The following is an 18,300-nucleotide window of genomic DNA, read 5'->3' on the forward strand; positions in this document are numbered from 1 at the left end:
TAGGGTACATTTTTACTCTTGCTTCTGTTAAATAGGCTGGGGCTTGGTTGAAAGTGGAGCCAGCACCATTTGGCCTTCCTACTGTGGCACGTTTTAATCTCAAAGGGCATTAGAGGACTCATATGTTGTTAAGATCACGTGTGTGGATTCTAACCTCTTTCTGTTTTTTTCTTTGAAATTTTGAATTTCTTAGGTGTTAGGACATTACATTAAATTTGTAAAGTATTCATGTACTCTGGATTATGTGTTGTTCCTATAATGGTGCTGCCACTTGTAACATGTCCAGGAAGTTTTCATCAAGGGACTAGGGCATTTAGAGTGTTGTGAGTGGTTCTTTGTTGGTAGGGGTTAAATTGCAAACTATTGCGTTTTGAGGCTTATTTCTTTTACATTGGAGCCTTTTTAGTGAATATCTATCGACTATTTATAGAGAATTATGAATGGAGCTGATCAAAACACTGTTTTGTTTTTAGACAAAACACTAGTATAAATAGTGGTAGGTACCATTACTACCATAACTGTGTCATAGAGGTTTAGAATTAATTCACTTACATCTGCGAATTTTTAAATTCTGTTTCCTTTGTAAGACAAATTGTGACACTTTTCAATGACACTTTTATAAACACTGATTTTTTTGGTTATAATACATTTTGTCAGAAATAAAATAGGCTGATGAAATATAAAATCAAAGTTTGTTACCAAAGGGAGGTAAGAATGTGTAATAGCTTGCCTACCTTCTAATAGAGCCTTTAAAGAATACTGTTAAATAGCCATGACAGAGGTAGCAATTCATTTCAGAAGGCTGCCTGTTTCCTTGATGGGCTGAAAGAAAATGTAGAAATTACTGAGGAGAGATTTCCTGGCTACTGGCACACATAGTGATTTCATGTGCTACCCAGTGTATTCCATCTGTCCTTACATTTTACTGTGTGCATTTCACTGTTTTCCTTATTTGATTCTACAGATAAATATATTCTACTCATTTTGGCATATATCTCCACTTGATGTCTGAACTGATGAATGTGACAGTTTGTGTATTAGGATTCATTACATATGTAGGCAGGTAGGCAGTGGTCTTTGAGATAACATCTTCAGGAATACATTGTCTAAAAGTGACTATTAAATGTACGTGGAGTTAGAAACTTTTGGTTGAGACCTTTCTAATTTTGAATTATGGAGGAATTTACCTTTACTAACTTATTGTGAGATTTATTTTGTGTCGATGGAAATTAATTGCGTTGAGTATGAAATTATCTTGGGGATGGACTTGAGTTGATTTCTTTTACAGTTTATTCCTGCTATGATCACTCTTGTCTTGGAGGAGTTTTGTAGTGTACGAAATAGCAGAAAAAGTATGGTATTAAATATTTTATATAATTTTAATCTTTTGCAAGATTTCAATGTATCTCAATACTAAATTAGGCTATTTAAGAGATGAAACTTTATGAAAAAGTCAAACGATTTTACCCACTGACTGGTACCTTAAATCTTATTGGAACTTAATCTGCTTCTGAATTTATTCTGACAATTACTTTTCCTCTGTAGTGTTTCTTAAGAGATTAAAAACATCCTTTCATAAGGAGAAGAGATGTTAAATCTCAGGGGGAATCTTTAATTTTAACATTATTAATTCTACTCTTCTTAACATATTTAAACACATCTAGCTGAGGTACTTTGCTAGTTTCAGTACAAAGTAAATGGAAAAGCCAGTTTCTGTATTCTAAGAACTACCTTTGAATGACACTTGGGTTATATATTCAATATTAATCATTTCAGTTATAAATTAGGTCTATCTTTATTATATATTTCATCTTTAATTAATAAGACACTTCAAATAAAACTTTTGGGATCAAATTACATGAGTTATCTACATTAGTTATTTTGAAAAATAAATAATGGATAAAGTAATTTTAAAACCAAGTGAAAAACCTGTATTTATATAAATTTTAATGGAACCTAAATACAGTGTGCTTTTTTCATTAAAAACAGAATTTAGTTATGTTCATACATAGTTATTAAATATTCTTGGGTATTTGTGGGCCAAGACTGTTTTGGTTTTCTTTAATAACATGGACTAGAAAGCTCTGGGGATATTAATAAATATACTAAGCCATTAAAGGTATTATTATACTGTTTCCTTCCTTTTTCCTAAGGTCTAGCCATTTATAAGTATGACACTTGAAATACGTATTATTTCCTAACTTAATTGAAGCTTACAAATAATTGGAAGATGATAATTATTTTTAAGAAATAACCCTATAGATTATTAGTGTCATTTTCCTTAAAGGAGACAGAAATAAAAACCCTTAACCATTTCTGAAGTAGAATTTCTACTTACAGAACATATGTTACAATGTCTGTTGAAAAGTTTAGCAGTTTTACTTTATGAGATAAAAATCAGAACACTTTTTGTGTACCAAGTAAAATATTGTGAACATCGTTTCTAGGGATTGCTATACTTTTCAAGAGAATGTTCCATGTTGTATATACTAGTTTTGGCTGACACAGATACTTGCTTTTGATTTATCCTATATATTTAGATCCTCTACAGATGAACTGATGTGTCTAGACAGGAAGTGGTATGTAGGAGATATAGGAATGGGCTGAAGTATCCTTTATATTTGCCTTTGTATCTAGGGGAGTTGGAAATAGGCAAGAATGGAGAGAAATTTTGTATGGCAGTACACAGAATTTTGCAAGTTTATTGTGAGCCCTGCAGCAATCCGATGCATTTTAGTTACTGGTAAGTTTGTTAAATTATGTTTGAAAATGTACCTCTTCGAAGATGGTCATCTATTTACTATTACGTCCACCATGTCAAATATACCTATTTTAAAGATTTTTTGAAAAGATGTGGTATTGCTATTGCATTGGGTTTTAGGTGTAAATTAAAAATACCTTTGTTAGTGAATGCATTTGATTTTTCATTTGTCATAGTTAAAATTGAAGTGAAATTAATATGTGGATAGCATAGTCATGTATTAAGATTTTGGAATGATGAAATTAGTATTTCTGATTTTGTAATGGAGCTCTACAGTGTTTAGAAGTCTGAGTTAATTCATTAGATGTTTGTGAGCAAGAGCTGTCTTTGTGACATCAAAGAAAATAAAAATCCATGGCATCCTTATAATTTTATATGGTTCTACAGAGTAGAGTGATTTTATTGTAAGCAATGCTTTTTGCATTTTTTTCATGGACCACAGGGACCATAGTGATGCATTTCCAGTCTTTCTTTTTGGCAGTGGTGATGTGTAGGAATCCTAGTCATCTTTCTCTCTAAATCACTAACTCAGGTGTTGGTAAGAATTTCATGAGATGATTAGGAAATTGTGTAATCTCCATGCAGTAATTGTCTTCATTCTTTTTAAACATTTAGGCAGAAGTATCATGTATAATAGTATCTGAGCAATTATTTGTGAAGTGTCTGACTATTAAAAAGCAATCTAGTCCATTTTAATAGTTGTTTTGCTTTACGGAAACATTTAAAAAATCCCAAGGAATTCGTTGGTAGTTGTGTTTTTCTTGTAAATGTCTACCTTTGACTTTGGAAAAAGTAAAAGAATATCATTGATTTGTATTACTAGTTTACTTTTTTTTGTGGTTTAAAGGTACAGGGCTAGATAATGTAATTGAATTTTAATTTCCTGTAATGAAGTACTTTATTTCCAGACATACTATATTTTTTCTAGCTGAAATGTAATCCATTAAACTACTGCTTTTTATAATGATAATAATGATTTTGTCATTAATTATTTTTATGAGACTATTTCTTATTTGAACAAGAATAGGCAATTATCGGAGAACAGTGTTGTCATTTCTATTGAAATCAGAAGAGCTGGAATGACTTCAGAGGATAGAATAACTTTAGATTCCTTTTGGGCCTTAATAATTTTCAAGTTTTCCTCATTACCAAATTTTCTTAATTTCTTGTAGGAATGAGTACTTGTGCATTTGAAATAAATTTTGAAGTGTGTGGTTTTACCCATTCTTGCGAATATAAAAAGGCAGTTTAGGATACTTTGTAAAGCACTGTAAATAGATAATATTTTAATTGCTGATAAAGTCTGTTTTATAGTCATTTATTGTTATAAACTACGATCAGCATATAATTAGGGATGCTATCTTCTATCAGTGCTGCTCGTTGCAAATTGTTCTATGTAACTGTGTGAAGTAATACATTATTAAAACTTAATTCAATGCAATCATTTATTTTTCTTTTGTTTCTTCCCTCATTCAACAGACACATTAAGTGCTTTATGTTTGTCCTGTACATATCTTTGTGTACTTTTAGGTGTTGTGTATACTGTCACTTTTCATTTTAATATTACAAAAATCATTTTTTCTGCTCTCATGAACTTTTCCTGAGGTCATATGTGGACATAAGTAACATTGCCTATTTCCCTGGATGTTTTTTGGAAAATATAAGTTGTTTAAGAAAAATAGGTCTAAATGAAGTGTTTATTTAAAACATAAGCATGTTTTTCCAAAGCAATCTTGTGTACATATATAAAATTCTCTAAGATAGCATGTACTTCCAAAGAATATTATAATAAAGTCTTTATTATGGACAAGTGACATATTTGTGGGTGTGTTTCTTTTGTTAGATTTACTTGAAGCAGAGAATATATATATGTGTATAGGTAAATTTTGATATTTTGCTTTGGAATGTAAAAAAACTACACAGTTATGTGTCAATTTTTGATATTTAATTTTAAAGTGATAAAACTACTTTTCTCTTGCTTGTGAGAAAATATATTGTTGCGTAATACAAAGTATGATTGTCATTGTTAGCAAAATAGAGATTAGATTTCCATATGGTTGTTATCTTTTGGCATAATAAATACTGAATTTGAACACTATGTTTATAATCAACATTTGATAATTACATAATAAAATTATCTGTACTTTACATGCAGTGCTACCCTTTTGGCATTCCTGGTTGAACTGCTTAAAAGTTCAGTAGCCATGCAAGAACAGATGCTGGGTGGAAAAGGCTTTTTAGTCATTGGCTACTTACTTGAAAAGGTAAGTGATTTGTAATGATGGTTTTATTGTGTAGCTTTCACAGATAGACAGCTGGCAGTCACTAATTATGTTTTTTCTATAGTTTCCTTTTCTATTGACTGTGCAGAGGCCATCTTTTGGGCTAATTCACATTTTTATATTATGCACTTAAACATAGTGGGGTAGACATTGAACTAAATGGGGTGTTGGAATACTATATACTTAAGAAATTTTGAACGAAAATAGAAACTAAAATTCTTTGACAAAAGAAATAGAAAATTCTTTTGTCTACGTCTATTCAAAGTTTCCAGTTTTTCTCTCTTAAATATTTTTTCCAGTTTCTTTGCTATTTTTATTCAAACTAAGTTTCTAAGAGATTTTGTCAGCTTTGCTTTATTTGATTTACTCTTTTGTTTTAGCTTTATTTTTCAATTATAAGGTAACAAATCTTTATTTTTTGACAATGGAAATAGTATTTTGTGCTTTATTCCTGCTTTTAATGTATTTGAATATTTAAAGTATCTTTTCTCTAATCAGTATATAGTATAAACAATACAAATTAGATGGGTTTAATTTTTCCCGTCTTGTGTCATTTATGTCCTGGTTTTATGACCTTTGCTTTAGTCATACCTATGCTATTATATAATGATTGCTAAATTTCTGATAATGGTCTTACAGGAGTTCGGTGGTATCGTGTGATTTCCTTTAAAAATTAAAATGGGATTTCATGAATGAAAGTATGTTTGTTTTCCTAAAGAAATATTTATTACCCCATTAGCTCTCTCAGACCTCTTGTTATTAGTTAACTCTAACATTTAGCTGCTCTGAAAATGGAACTTTTGAGAAAAAATCAAGGTGAAACCTCGACTAAGAGGAACAAATTATTTTTCTCTTGAGAAATAAAATCGAGAAGACTTTTGGAGATAGTTTTTTCACCTCAGATTGTTCTACATTTGATATCTTTGTAATCTGTTATTTCTTTGACACAGAACTCTCCTTCCTGGAAGGATTGGTGACCGAGGAGTGGTAGATCGATCATTGACAGAATTTCTTTATTGAGATAATTATGTAACATTATTAAGATTTTCATTAAGACTGTTACAATTGTTTTTTAATAATGGAAAACTATTTTCCTATATTCAGAGTATTAATATGAAGAAGTGCTTAGAAGATTTATGTTAAATTACATTTTATATGAATGCGATGTAATGAAATGCCTTTGTAACACGATGGTGCTCGACAAAATCTCTATCAGGAACTGCCCTTTAAATACAGTTTTCGTATTTACTCAGGGTTTATCAGCATAATTGTAAAGTGAGACTTTTTTGTTTTTATAATTAACACTTAGCTTAAAGTTAGAAATATTGTGAAAAGACTTTAAGTATATAGACATAGTTCTTCCTCTTTCTCAGAATTAATAACCTTAAAAATATAGTCAATTTAGTGAATATAAATATTATCTCATTGTTGTTTTAATTTTCATTTTTAAAGATTTTGAATAAGATTGGACATATTTATATATATATTTATTGGACATCCATATTTTCTGTGTATGAGGTACTCATGTCTTTCGTCAATTTTTCCTATTCCCTCTAAGACCCCCTATTCCAAGGCAACCTATAATCTACTTTTTGTCTCCATGATTTTGCCTATTCTAGGTATTTCATATAAGTGGAATCATATATTTGTTCTTTTGTATCTGTGCGTTTTCACTTAGGATATTGCTTATAAAATTCATCTATTTTGTGGTATATATCAGAATTTCACTCCTTTTTATGGCTGGATAATATCGCAGTGTGTGTGTGTGTGTGTGTGTGTGTGTATTTGTGTGTGTATTTGTGTTGTTTCTATCTTTTGGCTACTATGAATAATGATGCTATGAATGTTCAAATATAACTTTGTGTGTACTCATATGTTTTTATTTCTCTTGGGTAGATACCCATGAATTGATTTGCTGGGTCCTATGGTAACATTAAGTTTAAACCATTTGAGAAACTACCAGACTATTTTCCAAAGTTCTAACACTTTACATTCCCATTAGCACTGTATGAGGTTTCCAGTTTTTTCACATCCTTGTCAATACTTGTAATTGTTCATGTTTTTTACTTCAGCCTCCCTCGGGGTTTTGAAATATATCATCTTTTATTTGCTTTTCTGTGATGTCTCAGGATATTGAGAACATTTTCATGTGTTCATTGCCTATTTGTGTGTGTGTGTGAAATGTCTATTCAGTACTTTATTTTTAAAAAATGGGTATTTGTCTTTTAAAATATTTTTTATATTATTTACTTATTTATTGTGGTATTTGTCTTTTTATTAGTGAGTTTTGGGAAATTTTTATTCTAGACACTAATCTTTTATTAGATATGTGATTTACAAAGATAGTCTTCCATTTACGCGTAGATCACGTTGTGTTTCAATTTGCATTTCCCTGATGACAAATTAAGTTGAGCATTTTCATATGTTTATTGTCTTTTTTGTCATCCTCTTTTGTTAAATACCTGTTCAAAGTGTTTACCCTTAGCCGCTTCCATTTGGATTGTCTGTCATTTTCTTACTGATTTGTGGAAATTCTGCATATGTCCCGGGTTTGAGTCCTTTGTTGAGTATGTATGGAAAATGTCTCGTCCTCTGTGGCTGCCTTTTCATTCTCTCAGTGATGTTTTTGATGAAAAAAGGTCCTTAATTTTAATATGTGTCAAATTTTCACTTTCTTTTATGATTAGCATATTTTAGATCCATATGTATTCCAAAGCCATGGAACTCAAAAATTGTGAGTTTTTTATTTTTTCACATTTCTATTTCCAATCCATCTGGAGTTAAATTTTCTATATGGCATGAGGTATAAGGGTTACAGTTTTCCCTCTCTCTCTCTCTCTCTCTCTCTCTCTCCCTATGTGTGTGTGTATATATATGTATATGTATATGTATATATATATATACACACACACACTTATATATCTAACTGGTCCAGTGCTGTTTATTGGAAAGACAGTTTTTGACTGCATTGCAGTCTAATCTTTGCAATAAATCAGCTGACCATATAGAAATGGGATTATTTCCGGAGTTTTATCTGTTGTGTTTATTTTCCTATCTTTCAGGGAGTATAACACTGTCTTAATTTGTATAGCTTTTTAGTACATCTTCATAACTCATAGTATGTCATCTAGTTTTGTTCTTCAAAATTGCCTTGGTTATTATTGCTTGTCAGTGTTCACCAATACATGCTAGGATTTTCATTGTATTATATTGTAATTTTTATGTTGAATCTTTTAGTTCATATATTTAGTATATTCTTCTATTTATTTAGGTCTCTTTGGAAGTTTTCTGAGTGGAAAACTTCCTTATTTTTCTTATATTTGATGCTTTAAATTTTTATTTTTTGTCATTGGTATATAGAAATATATTTGGTGTTTATATTGATCTTTTATATACTGATCTTGCTATTCAAAATCTAGTACTTTGTAGATTTTTCCAAAAAATTTTCTTTGTAGAAAATCATGTATCTTAGAATGACAGTATTTTTCTTTCTAATTAGTCTTTTTTTTTTTTTTTTCCTCTTGTCTTACTGTACTAAGACTTTTAGTATGGTGTTGAATCAAAGTTCTAATAGTGGGTATCCCTATCTTATTCCATATTTTATGGGCAAAACTTTCAATAATTAGCCACTAAATATGATACATGCTGTAGATGATTTTTTGTAGATTTTTAAATCAAATTAAGAAACTGCCTATTTCAAATTTGATGAGTTTTCTCTGCCATAAATAGATGTTGAGTATTATCTATCAAAGCCTTTTCTGCATTCTTTGAGATAGTTATGTTCTACGTTTTTTCTTAGTTTAGTGAATGACATTTATTGATTTTCAAATGTGAAACCATTCTTATATTCCTGGAATGCTATGTAGTCTTAGATTCATTCCTATTCCAATTGGGCTTCATCCTCATTCTTCCCTTAAAATGGCTGTGTCATCTGTAACCTTCATATTCTTAAATCTGTGGTTCTCAGTCTTCATGTTATTTGACCTTTTAACAACATTTCAGTTGAACATTCTTCCCTTCTTGAAACGCTTTCTTCAGTTGTGTTTAGTGGCAGCAGTCTTTATTTTCACCTTCTTGGCCTCCTTTTATTCTCTCCTAGTAGTTCCTCCTCCTCTTTTAAATTCTAAAGACCCTGGTGTCCTGCTGCTTAATCCAGGAACACGTTTTTATTTAAACTTTACTCTAATTGTGTTTATCATTCCCTTGACTTTCATTATTCTGTAAAAACCAATTATTCTCAAATGTATACCTCCAACCACAACCTCTCTTTTGAATTGTAGTCTCTCATATTCAGCTCCACTTGGATGTCTATTAGGCTTTGTAAATCTAAATTTTCCACACTGTTACTTTTGATTTTCTCTCTAACCTTTCAACCCTGTCTTCTCAATCTTTGTTAATAGCATTACCATTCAACATGTAGTTCAAGTGAAAATATTAATCCTTTTTGACTCTACTTTTTCGCACTGTAAATCCATATTCTCAGCAAATCATGTTGCTTAGTATCAAAACAGATCTAGAATCAATGACTACTTCATGCTTAACACTCTACTCCTTTCTCTGTCCATTGATACTATCTTAGTTCAATCCGTCATCATCTTTCACTTGTAGTCAGACGAGTGCTCTAAAATATGCCAGATCTTAACTACTTCAACCTTCTTGGAGTGAAAAAGTCCCAAGTCTCACTTCTACGTGTCTTAACGTTCTCCTTGCATTCTCTGTTGCAGCCACACTGGCCACACAAAAGCCTCTTTGCCTTCCTTGTAAAAACTAAAATGTGTCCATCTCAGGGCTTTTTGCAGTGTTTTCTCATTGCTTTTTCCCATAGATAAACCACATGGCTTGCTTGATTCTACACTTCATTTAGGATTTCGCTTATCTCACCTTATCAAAGACATCTTCCCTGATCACTCTAAATAGAATAGTAGAATAGTACCCCTTCTATAACCATCACTCTCTACTCTGCTAATTTTTTACAGCACCATTCTGACATTTTTTTTTTACTTGTTTATTTTCTGCTTCCTTTCACTAGAACATAGCTTCATGAAAGCAGGGACAATATATTTTTTTCACACCTTATTGCTGTATCTTGAACACATAAAAGAGTGCCTGCCTCAATAAATACTTTTTGAATTTCATTGAAAAACACTTGTATGCTTGTTTGATTGCTTAAAAAGAATACCCTTTTGAACTATCAGATGAATGTTTACACTATTTTATTTTTAAGCATCAGCTGTCATGTGTCGTGTAAATAATAAAGGTTCAATTTTTATTTTGTCATCAGTGAATAATGAGTTAATGGTTAACTGTCTTAGCTCTATCTCTTTGTCTTAGAAGTTGTTAGTTATCAAGGAAGGTAGTCTAATAAGAGGACTTCTTATTAATCACATTCATACTGTTCCATGAAAAACTTTTAAGGTATTTTTGTTTTGTTGTATTTTGCCAAAATGTGAGTTTTTAGAAAATTTAGAGTCTATATTATATAATCAATATTTTTGGTTGTGGTTAATAAAAATTTTTATTCAAAGTGACTTAAACAAAGAAGTATGTTTGCTAATATAACAGTCTGGTGATTGGTGGCCTATCAGTCATATTGAGAAGAGTTTAATGCAAGGCTCGTTAGAAAGTTGTGAGCATTGCTAGGGGGAATCAGCATGGTTTGAAGAGATGAGGGATGAGCGTTTAGCATAACTCAGAGCAAGTTACTGCAGCTATAGGAGAAATGTACCTGATTGGAATATGGCCTTCAAAAAGGGAATATAATGTATTGAGCTGAAGGGGTGAAGCCAGGGAAATAAATACCCCAATTCAATCTTCCCCATCCTTTAATTTCCAGCTGGTGTCTCAAGCTAGTCAAACCAACTGGAAGCCAATAGGCGAGGGAACCTACCAAGGAGAAATAGAACCTACCGAGGGGAAGATTGGAGAGGGGATCAGTATAGCCAGCAAAACATGCATGCAGTAAATGGAGTTTCAGGGTTTGGTTATCTGAGTCTCAATTATGTCATGAAAGACCCAGGTTTTTTCTGTATCTCTGCTCTGCCATCTGTAATGATGATTTATGCTAGAGCTGCTATCCAGGTGATCAAAAGAAGGTTGCCAGGTGCACTTGGTGCTACAGACCTCCCCAGCCTGGTGGAGGGAGAGAGAGTACCTTTCTCCCAATTCCTGAACAAGAGCCTTCCCTCCAGTTTGATTAATCAGCCTAGGTCTTGGCCTACTTTGAACTAATCGTTGCCATGAAAATTTTGATGCTGGGTCTCTGAACTAATCATTCCCTGCCCCTGTTAACAACATACAAATGATTCATATAGGATATTCATATAGGTTATTTGGAGCTCAATCTTGGTGTCCCAGGAGGAGTGAAATGGATATTGAATATCAACTACTTTATGATGTACCTCTACTAATTAAATTCATTTCCATAATTTAATTAACATATAATGCATGTTCTGTGTATATAGAATTATTTCTGCAGTACAAATGAACATTTCTGGCAATCCATTCTGTCCTGGGCTGCTCTAAATGTGGGAAAGATGTCTTAACTGAGTAGCAATTTCTCTGTTACATCTGTTGCTCCTATTTGATTTAGTTATAATTTCTTTCTAGTTTCTCACATTCTACTTCCAAATATATTTAGTCACATCTCATATAGCGCTTCTTACAAAATATGTATTCAGTTACCACACACAAGTAATGTCATATAGTTTACATTGCAGAGCTTGCATTTTACAGATTTATAACTAAAGTATCCAAGTATGAATTTCTTTTAAAAATAGCTTTACTTGAGAAAATGAAAGCAAATATAAAATTAAAAAAATATTTAAAAGAAATCAATCAAACAGAACACATTAAAACAGAGTTGGATGTCTTTCATCCTTTCCTCTTCTAATCAGTTTTGCCTTATCTGTTCTAGTCTTACTGTATTTTTTAATTTGCCATGAATTAAACATTTACTGAAGAATTATGGCAGGCACCAGACAGATAAAGATGAATAAGATAGTATCCTTTTTTATATCAGGAAACAAAGATGTGTGAATAAGTAACAGCAACACAAGGCAGAAGGAATAAGTACTACTTACAGGTAAATAGAACATGCCATTAAAGAGAACATTAATTTTTTGTTGAGTAGGATTTTAAGTGGGCTAATTACAAAGCACAATTTTAGAAAAATATTTCCTAAAGATCAATTTTAGAAGTAAAAATTACTACCCAGTGACATCAATTGCTATGAAAAAAAACTGACACATTTTTTTTTTACTAATGTGGAAGGCATCCTGTGATGCTTCTAACATACCTTATAATGTGGAGCAAGTTGAAAACTTGTCCTCAAATTACGAATTACTTCCTCAAATGAATAATTTCATAATGGTCAATCTGATTTTATATTCCTTTTGTGTTCTTTATAAAAACATGATAATTTTTATTGGATAAGATCTGATCTCTGAGAATGCTTATCTAGGAACAGGATCTCACTATTCTATTTCAGAGTTGAAAACATAAAAGTAGAATTTATCAGATAATGTCTTGAAACCATTATTACTGAATAAAAAATAGAATGCATAAGATGAGCCATGTGAAACTGTAACTAATGAAGGAGCTGGCTGGAGCTTCAAAAAACCATTGACCTCTTATCTAATTTTCCTACCCATGAATAAAATAGTTTAAAATTTAAAAGTATTGTATTCTTTTCATTAAAGTTCCTTTAAAATGAGTGCCCAATCTTTGTTGTTGTTTTTTTTTTTACTCAAATATTTATCTTTTTGTTCGCCTTCCTCGCATTAATTATTCAGCTATTTCTTGGAATCATTTCCTATATCTTCTTATAAAATTTTCATGTAAAGTTACGTTCTAAAGCTTGGTTTGAATTTTGTAGAACTATTGCTTATCTACTCACCATTGGTGTTTGGTCAAACACACAAGCCTACTAATACAAAATCATTGCTAGCCTTGTCATACTTCAAACTAATTAAATGCCACCTTCTCAGTAATACCTTCTTTTAACTACCCTTTTACAAATTTATAATCCACCCCATGTTTTTTTATACACTTATTAAATCCTAACATGTTGCATATTTTACCTTTTTATTTATTGTATATCCCTACTTTCTTGTTCCTTAGAATGTAAGTTTTATGAGGGCAGGTTTTGTTTCTTCCAGTTTTGTTAACTGTTCTTTCTGCTATGCCAAGGAAAGTATCTGGAAAATAGTAAATACGCAACATGTATATTTTCCAAATAACTACATGAAAAGTATTGCTCTCTACCTTTAAGGTAAAGGAAATGGATACAAGGGTTTCACGATGGAGAAAACAGATGAAACAAATGTGTATGTAATTGGCCCAAAGAAATATTTTGTTTGGCTCAATGGAAAGATTGTAGTCTTGAACTTAATTTCCTTTAGGTACCTTGAACCTGAAGAGTAGTCATCACCACTCTTTATTGTCTCCTATCCTAATTCATACATTCTTGTTAACTACTTGTGTATTGTAATTGTTGGAGTTTGTGACCCCTTATGTAGAGGTATGAAAATGCGTGGCATGCTTAGGTCAGATTTATCGAGTTGTCCTTGGTGCGAGCATGATGAATGCAGGTAATATTGGACCCAAATAATCCTATATTGATACTTGAACTTCAATCAGTGGATAATGGAGATAAAGGTGTAATGTGAACTGTGCTTTAGGGTTGCATGGTAGGTGATTATTTACCCTAGAGAGGATGGTGATACTGCAGAAATGATCACTAGAGGAAGAAGAGATTTGTGTAGGGTATATTTTTTTTGACATTCAAGTTTCATAAACAGCTTTTTCTCTCTAATGTTTTCATCTGAAGTTATATTCTAGGGGAGTATTGTTCAATTAAAGTATAATGCAAGCTTCATATTCTATTTAAACTTTTCCAGTAGAAAGCAAAATATTAAATTAATTTTAGTAATTATTTTATTTAACCTAGTATATATAAAATATTATCATTTCAAAGTATACTCAATTAGTAATAATAATAGATATTTTATGTTGTTTTTCCATTCTGAACCTTCAAAACCCAGATTGTACATACTTACAGCACAATTCACTTAGCACAATCATATTTCAAGAGCTCAGTAGCCACATATGACTAGTGGCTATTATATTGGACAGTGCAGCTTTAAGGTTTGGTTTTAGTTTTGGAAGATCTGTCATTTGTGGAAATAAGTTATGTATTGGTGATGGCAATTGAAAATTCTTGATGGGGGTACTCAGCATAGAAATAATGTTATTATATAAAGCTGTGAAAGCATAAAACATCATTCAGGGAGAGGATATGCATAGAGAAGAAGGGCCAAATAAATAATCTTGAGCAGTTCCATCTTTTATATAAAAGTCATTGAGGAATAATCTGAGGGTCCTGAAAGCCAAAGAAGGACAATATTTTCAGGAAAATGAGATCTGCTTTTTTTGAATAGTATGGATAAGTCAGAAAGGTTTATTGCTAAGCAAGATGCCTTGCATTTGTCGATGTGCAACTCATTTGTAACTTTTTGAAGAAAGGATTCAGTACAATAGTAGGGTCGATTTATTTTTCCTTTGGTTTGGAGCTAGTGAATGCACTTTTCTTTCCCAATGTCTTTTTTTGGCGTGTGTGTTTGTGTGTGTGTGTGTGTGTGTGTGTGTGTCTTACCATGATATGAATTTTACTTCATTTTAACTTTGTTTGTCTAAGATCTCTTGTTCATCAACTACTATAAAAATGGAATAAAATCATTTTCATGCATAACTTCTTTTATTTCTTTAGCTGGAGTTAAGAGTGGCATTATTTAACCTGAGGTATTTATCTGCAGTTGTGCTGTAAAGGGCTTCAGATAACTTAACTGTCAGAAAATTAGCTTAAAATTTTAGCTTTCTAAATATAATTAAATTTTCAATAGCCAAGGAAATACAAGTTTTCAATTTTATATTTAAAGTATTAAGGGAGACATATGAAAAATTTATATGTACTTATTTTAAATCAATAATTTTACACTTTGATATTCTGCATAGTTTTAGCGTAAATTTCTGTTTTCTTTCTTTAGTCATCAAGAGTTCATATAACTAGAGCTGTCCTGGAGCAATTTTTAACCTTTGCAAAATACCTTGATGGTTTATCTCATGGAGCACCTTTGCTGAAGCAGCTTTGTGATCACATTTTATTCAACCCAGCTATCTGGATACATACACCTGCAAAGGTAAAACTGTATTCTCGCTTATTTTATTTTTGTGTAATGTTATAAATAATAGTTATGGGATCTAGACTATCTGATATATAAAGCATTTGGCGTTTTCAGCTTAGTTTTTAGTTAATATGAACCAGTTGTATTGGGCAGTATCAGATATGAAAATATTAAGTATTTAAATGTTAAAATAAATGAAACTATTGTTAAAATTAACCTTCATGTAATAACTACATTCTGAAATCATTAGATGTGATTTATACTTTTCCAAGAAAGAGAATTTGGTACACTGATTATTAAAAGACTAAGAAAAGAGAAAATAACAGGTGACTATATCATGATAATTGTGATCATTATAATTGAAAAATTGCTTGGGTTGTGAATATACAATTTATATCATGATATGTAAATACTGTTTGTTTTAAAACAAATATACACATGAATTTTTTTCTAGAAATCAACATAAAATTTTTAGTGTTTTGTATACCTTAACTTAGTCCTGTTATATTCTAGTGGAAGTTAATAATGAGGGACATTTTTAATAAATTTGAGCTGCCATTTACAATTTTCAAGTCTCCCACGTAACTTTGTTTAAATACTATTTAAGTTCTGACTTTTTTTTTTACAGTTTATGCTGTTAGAGTGCTAACTAAAACGTGAAATTTGTTCCCTCTCTCAACACAGGTGTTTGACTTGTCATTTCTCTATTTACACTGGTTAGATTCTAATACTATGGCAATGGGTTAAGAAATTTTGAAATTACACAAACTTTTAGGATATATGACAATTTGCATTTTTTCCAAATATGATATAACTGACTGATGTTAATTCTGTTTCAAGTGCTGAAATATAGTTTGATTAAGAGCTTTAGTCTAGTTGATTTTTTAAATAATTGATCATCCTATCAGATACTTTAAATGGAATTACTGAATCATTAAAAATTATTTCATTTTTAACAGCTATTACATTACTCTATTAAGAGAAATAGTATTAGAATGTGTTGATTGCAGATTTTTTTCTTTTTCAAATACAAATAATATTTAATAAGTAATTATTTTTAACCTCATAATAATTAATGGTCTTTTCTTGGCCTTTGCTAATTTGCATTTAAATAAGACTAGAACGTGTATTTATAATTTACACACTTGAGACAGTTTAAATTCATTTTAATGCTCTGTTAATATTCTGTATTAGGTTCAGCTTTCCCTATATACTTATTTGTCTGCTGAATTTATTGGAACTGCTACCATTTACACCACCATACGCAGGGTAGGAACAGTATTACAGCTAATGCACACATTAAAATATTACTACTGGGTCATTAATCCTGCTGACAGCAGTGGCATTACACCTAAAGGATTAGGTAAGTACAAGTCTACCAGTATATTACACTGTACTATAATTGTTCTGTATCTGCTGTTATAGTGAGCAAATATGCACGGTTATGAAAATATCATTTATGTAGTAAACTGGTATATTGAGAATTGTTTGTGGTAAAGAAGAAGTTTATAGCTTTGCAGTATTAAATTATTTTTGGAATAAAGGCAGGTAAAAGGAAGTAATAGTCTACCTTCTAGCTTATATGCTTGCTGTGATTCATGAAGATATATTCATAATATTAAAAACAGATGAATGATATTGGTCATGGTCAGTGAGTTGTAATACAGTTATTTCAACATTTTGAGATTGCTGCTTTTCTTTATATTTTTTCCCAAACTTCACCCTTTGTTCCAAGTGTAGTAGAAACTAATTCTGCTTTGCATTGTGTTTCAAGTTTATTTCCAGTTTAACTAACTATATAAAAATACATACTCATCATAGAAATAAAATAATATAGAAGAGAAAAATTATTCATAACCCTAACCTCAGGAATACTGATACAAGTGTGGTATGTTTCTTCTACTATTTCTCATTGCATAAATATGTGAAATAGTTAAACTCTTACAGAATTGAGATTTTCTTGACTTTTTTCTTGGCTCTACATAGTAATTTAACAGCATGTACCATTAAAGTTTTGATTGTATGAATAATCAAATCTCTCAGTAATGCAGTGATTGAATCCATTGTGTATAATCATTTGCCTCTATCTTTGATTTGTTTAGAATTACTAAGAGTCTCATCATAAATGTTGTCAATTTTTTTTTTTAGAAATATTGTACCAGTTTACAATTTCACCAATAGTATGTTAGAGTGCTTTTCTAAGCATATTCACAATAGTATTGCAAATTATCATTTTATAAAAATCTTTTGATAGGAAAAATATAATTTCACTACTTTAATATTTATTAGCTTACTTTTATGTCTTTCATTGATGGGACTTTAAAAATTGCATGTTTGCACTCAGATCTATTATTTTTCATTTATAGCTGTTTCTATTGATTTTAAATGAATAATGCCTAAAATTTACTGAATGCTCACCATGGGTTGGAATCTGTGCTAACCATTCTACATGTTAATTTTGTTTAATCATTTATATGTAATATAATTATATATAAGTAGACATATGTACACATATAGGAATTTACTTATACATAAATATTTTGTTAATATCACTCCCACTTTGCAGATTAGGAAATGAACGTGACAGAACTAAAATTTGAATCATGTTTATCTGACTCAGAGCTCATGTTTTTAAATACTACCTCTGATAGGGTTTATTTTAGGCAAATCATATATTCATATGTATTTATTTCTTCTTCAAAAAAATAATTTATAATTTACAGAAAAGTATTGTATATGGGATTCTCATATACCCCCACCATATTTCCTAGTATTTTACATTTCACCATATAGACTTTATCACTTTCTACTCTTATGTAAATACAAACACACGCATAAACATATGCATGTTTTTGTCAATTATTTGAGAATAAATTGTAGATGTGATATCCTATTATCCTAAATATTCTACTGTTTATTTCCTAAGAGATAAAGGTACTCTCTTAGATAACCAAGGGCAACCATAAAATCAGGCAATTAACAATATAATACTATCATCTAATCTAAAGATCTTGTTGAAATTTTACCAGTTATCCAATAATATTCTTTCTAGGAAAAAAATAATGTTTCCCTTAAA

At 30.8% G+C, this 18,300-nt stretch overlaps 1 protein-coding gene and 1 long non-coding RNA gene across 13 annotated transcripts in view; one reads left to right on the forward strand and one right to left on the reverse strand.

The window, feature by feature from the left end:
* The window catches only part of NBEA (neurobeachin), a 662,791-nt gene that overhangs the window by 132,805 nt on the left and 511,686 nt on the right, over nucleotides 1-18,300 (forward strand). For all 7 annotated transcript variants that reach the window (XM_019736455.3, XM_074330023.2, XM_074330024.2 and 4 more), the window contains exons 11-13: nucleotides 4,917-5,025; nucleotides 15,087-15,239; nucleotides 16,419-16,587. In XM_019736455.3, coding sequence (XP_019592014.2) covers nucleotides 4,917-5,025; nucleotides 15,087-15,239; nucleotides 16,419-16,587 — 431 coding nt within the window. The remainder of the gene's footprint in view (nucleotides 1-4,916; nucleotides 5,026-15,086; nucleotides 15,240-16,418; nucleotides 16,588-18,300) is intronic.
* LOC109449832 (uncharacterized) overlaps nucleotides 1-18,300 on the reverse strand; it is a 266,951-nt gene that overhangs the window by 79,812 nt on the left and 168,839 nt on the right. The window lies entirely within an intron of this gene.

The sequence above is a fragment of the Rhinolophus sinicus genome, chromosome 16 (genome assembly GCF_057876585.1).
Source record: "Rhinolophus sinicus isolate RSI-liver-muscle chromosome 16, RSI-T2T, whole genome shotgun sequence".
Lineage (NCBI taxonomy): Eukaryota > Metazoa > Chordata > Mammalia > Chiroptera > Rhinolophidae > Rhinolophus > Rhinolophus sinicus.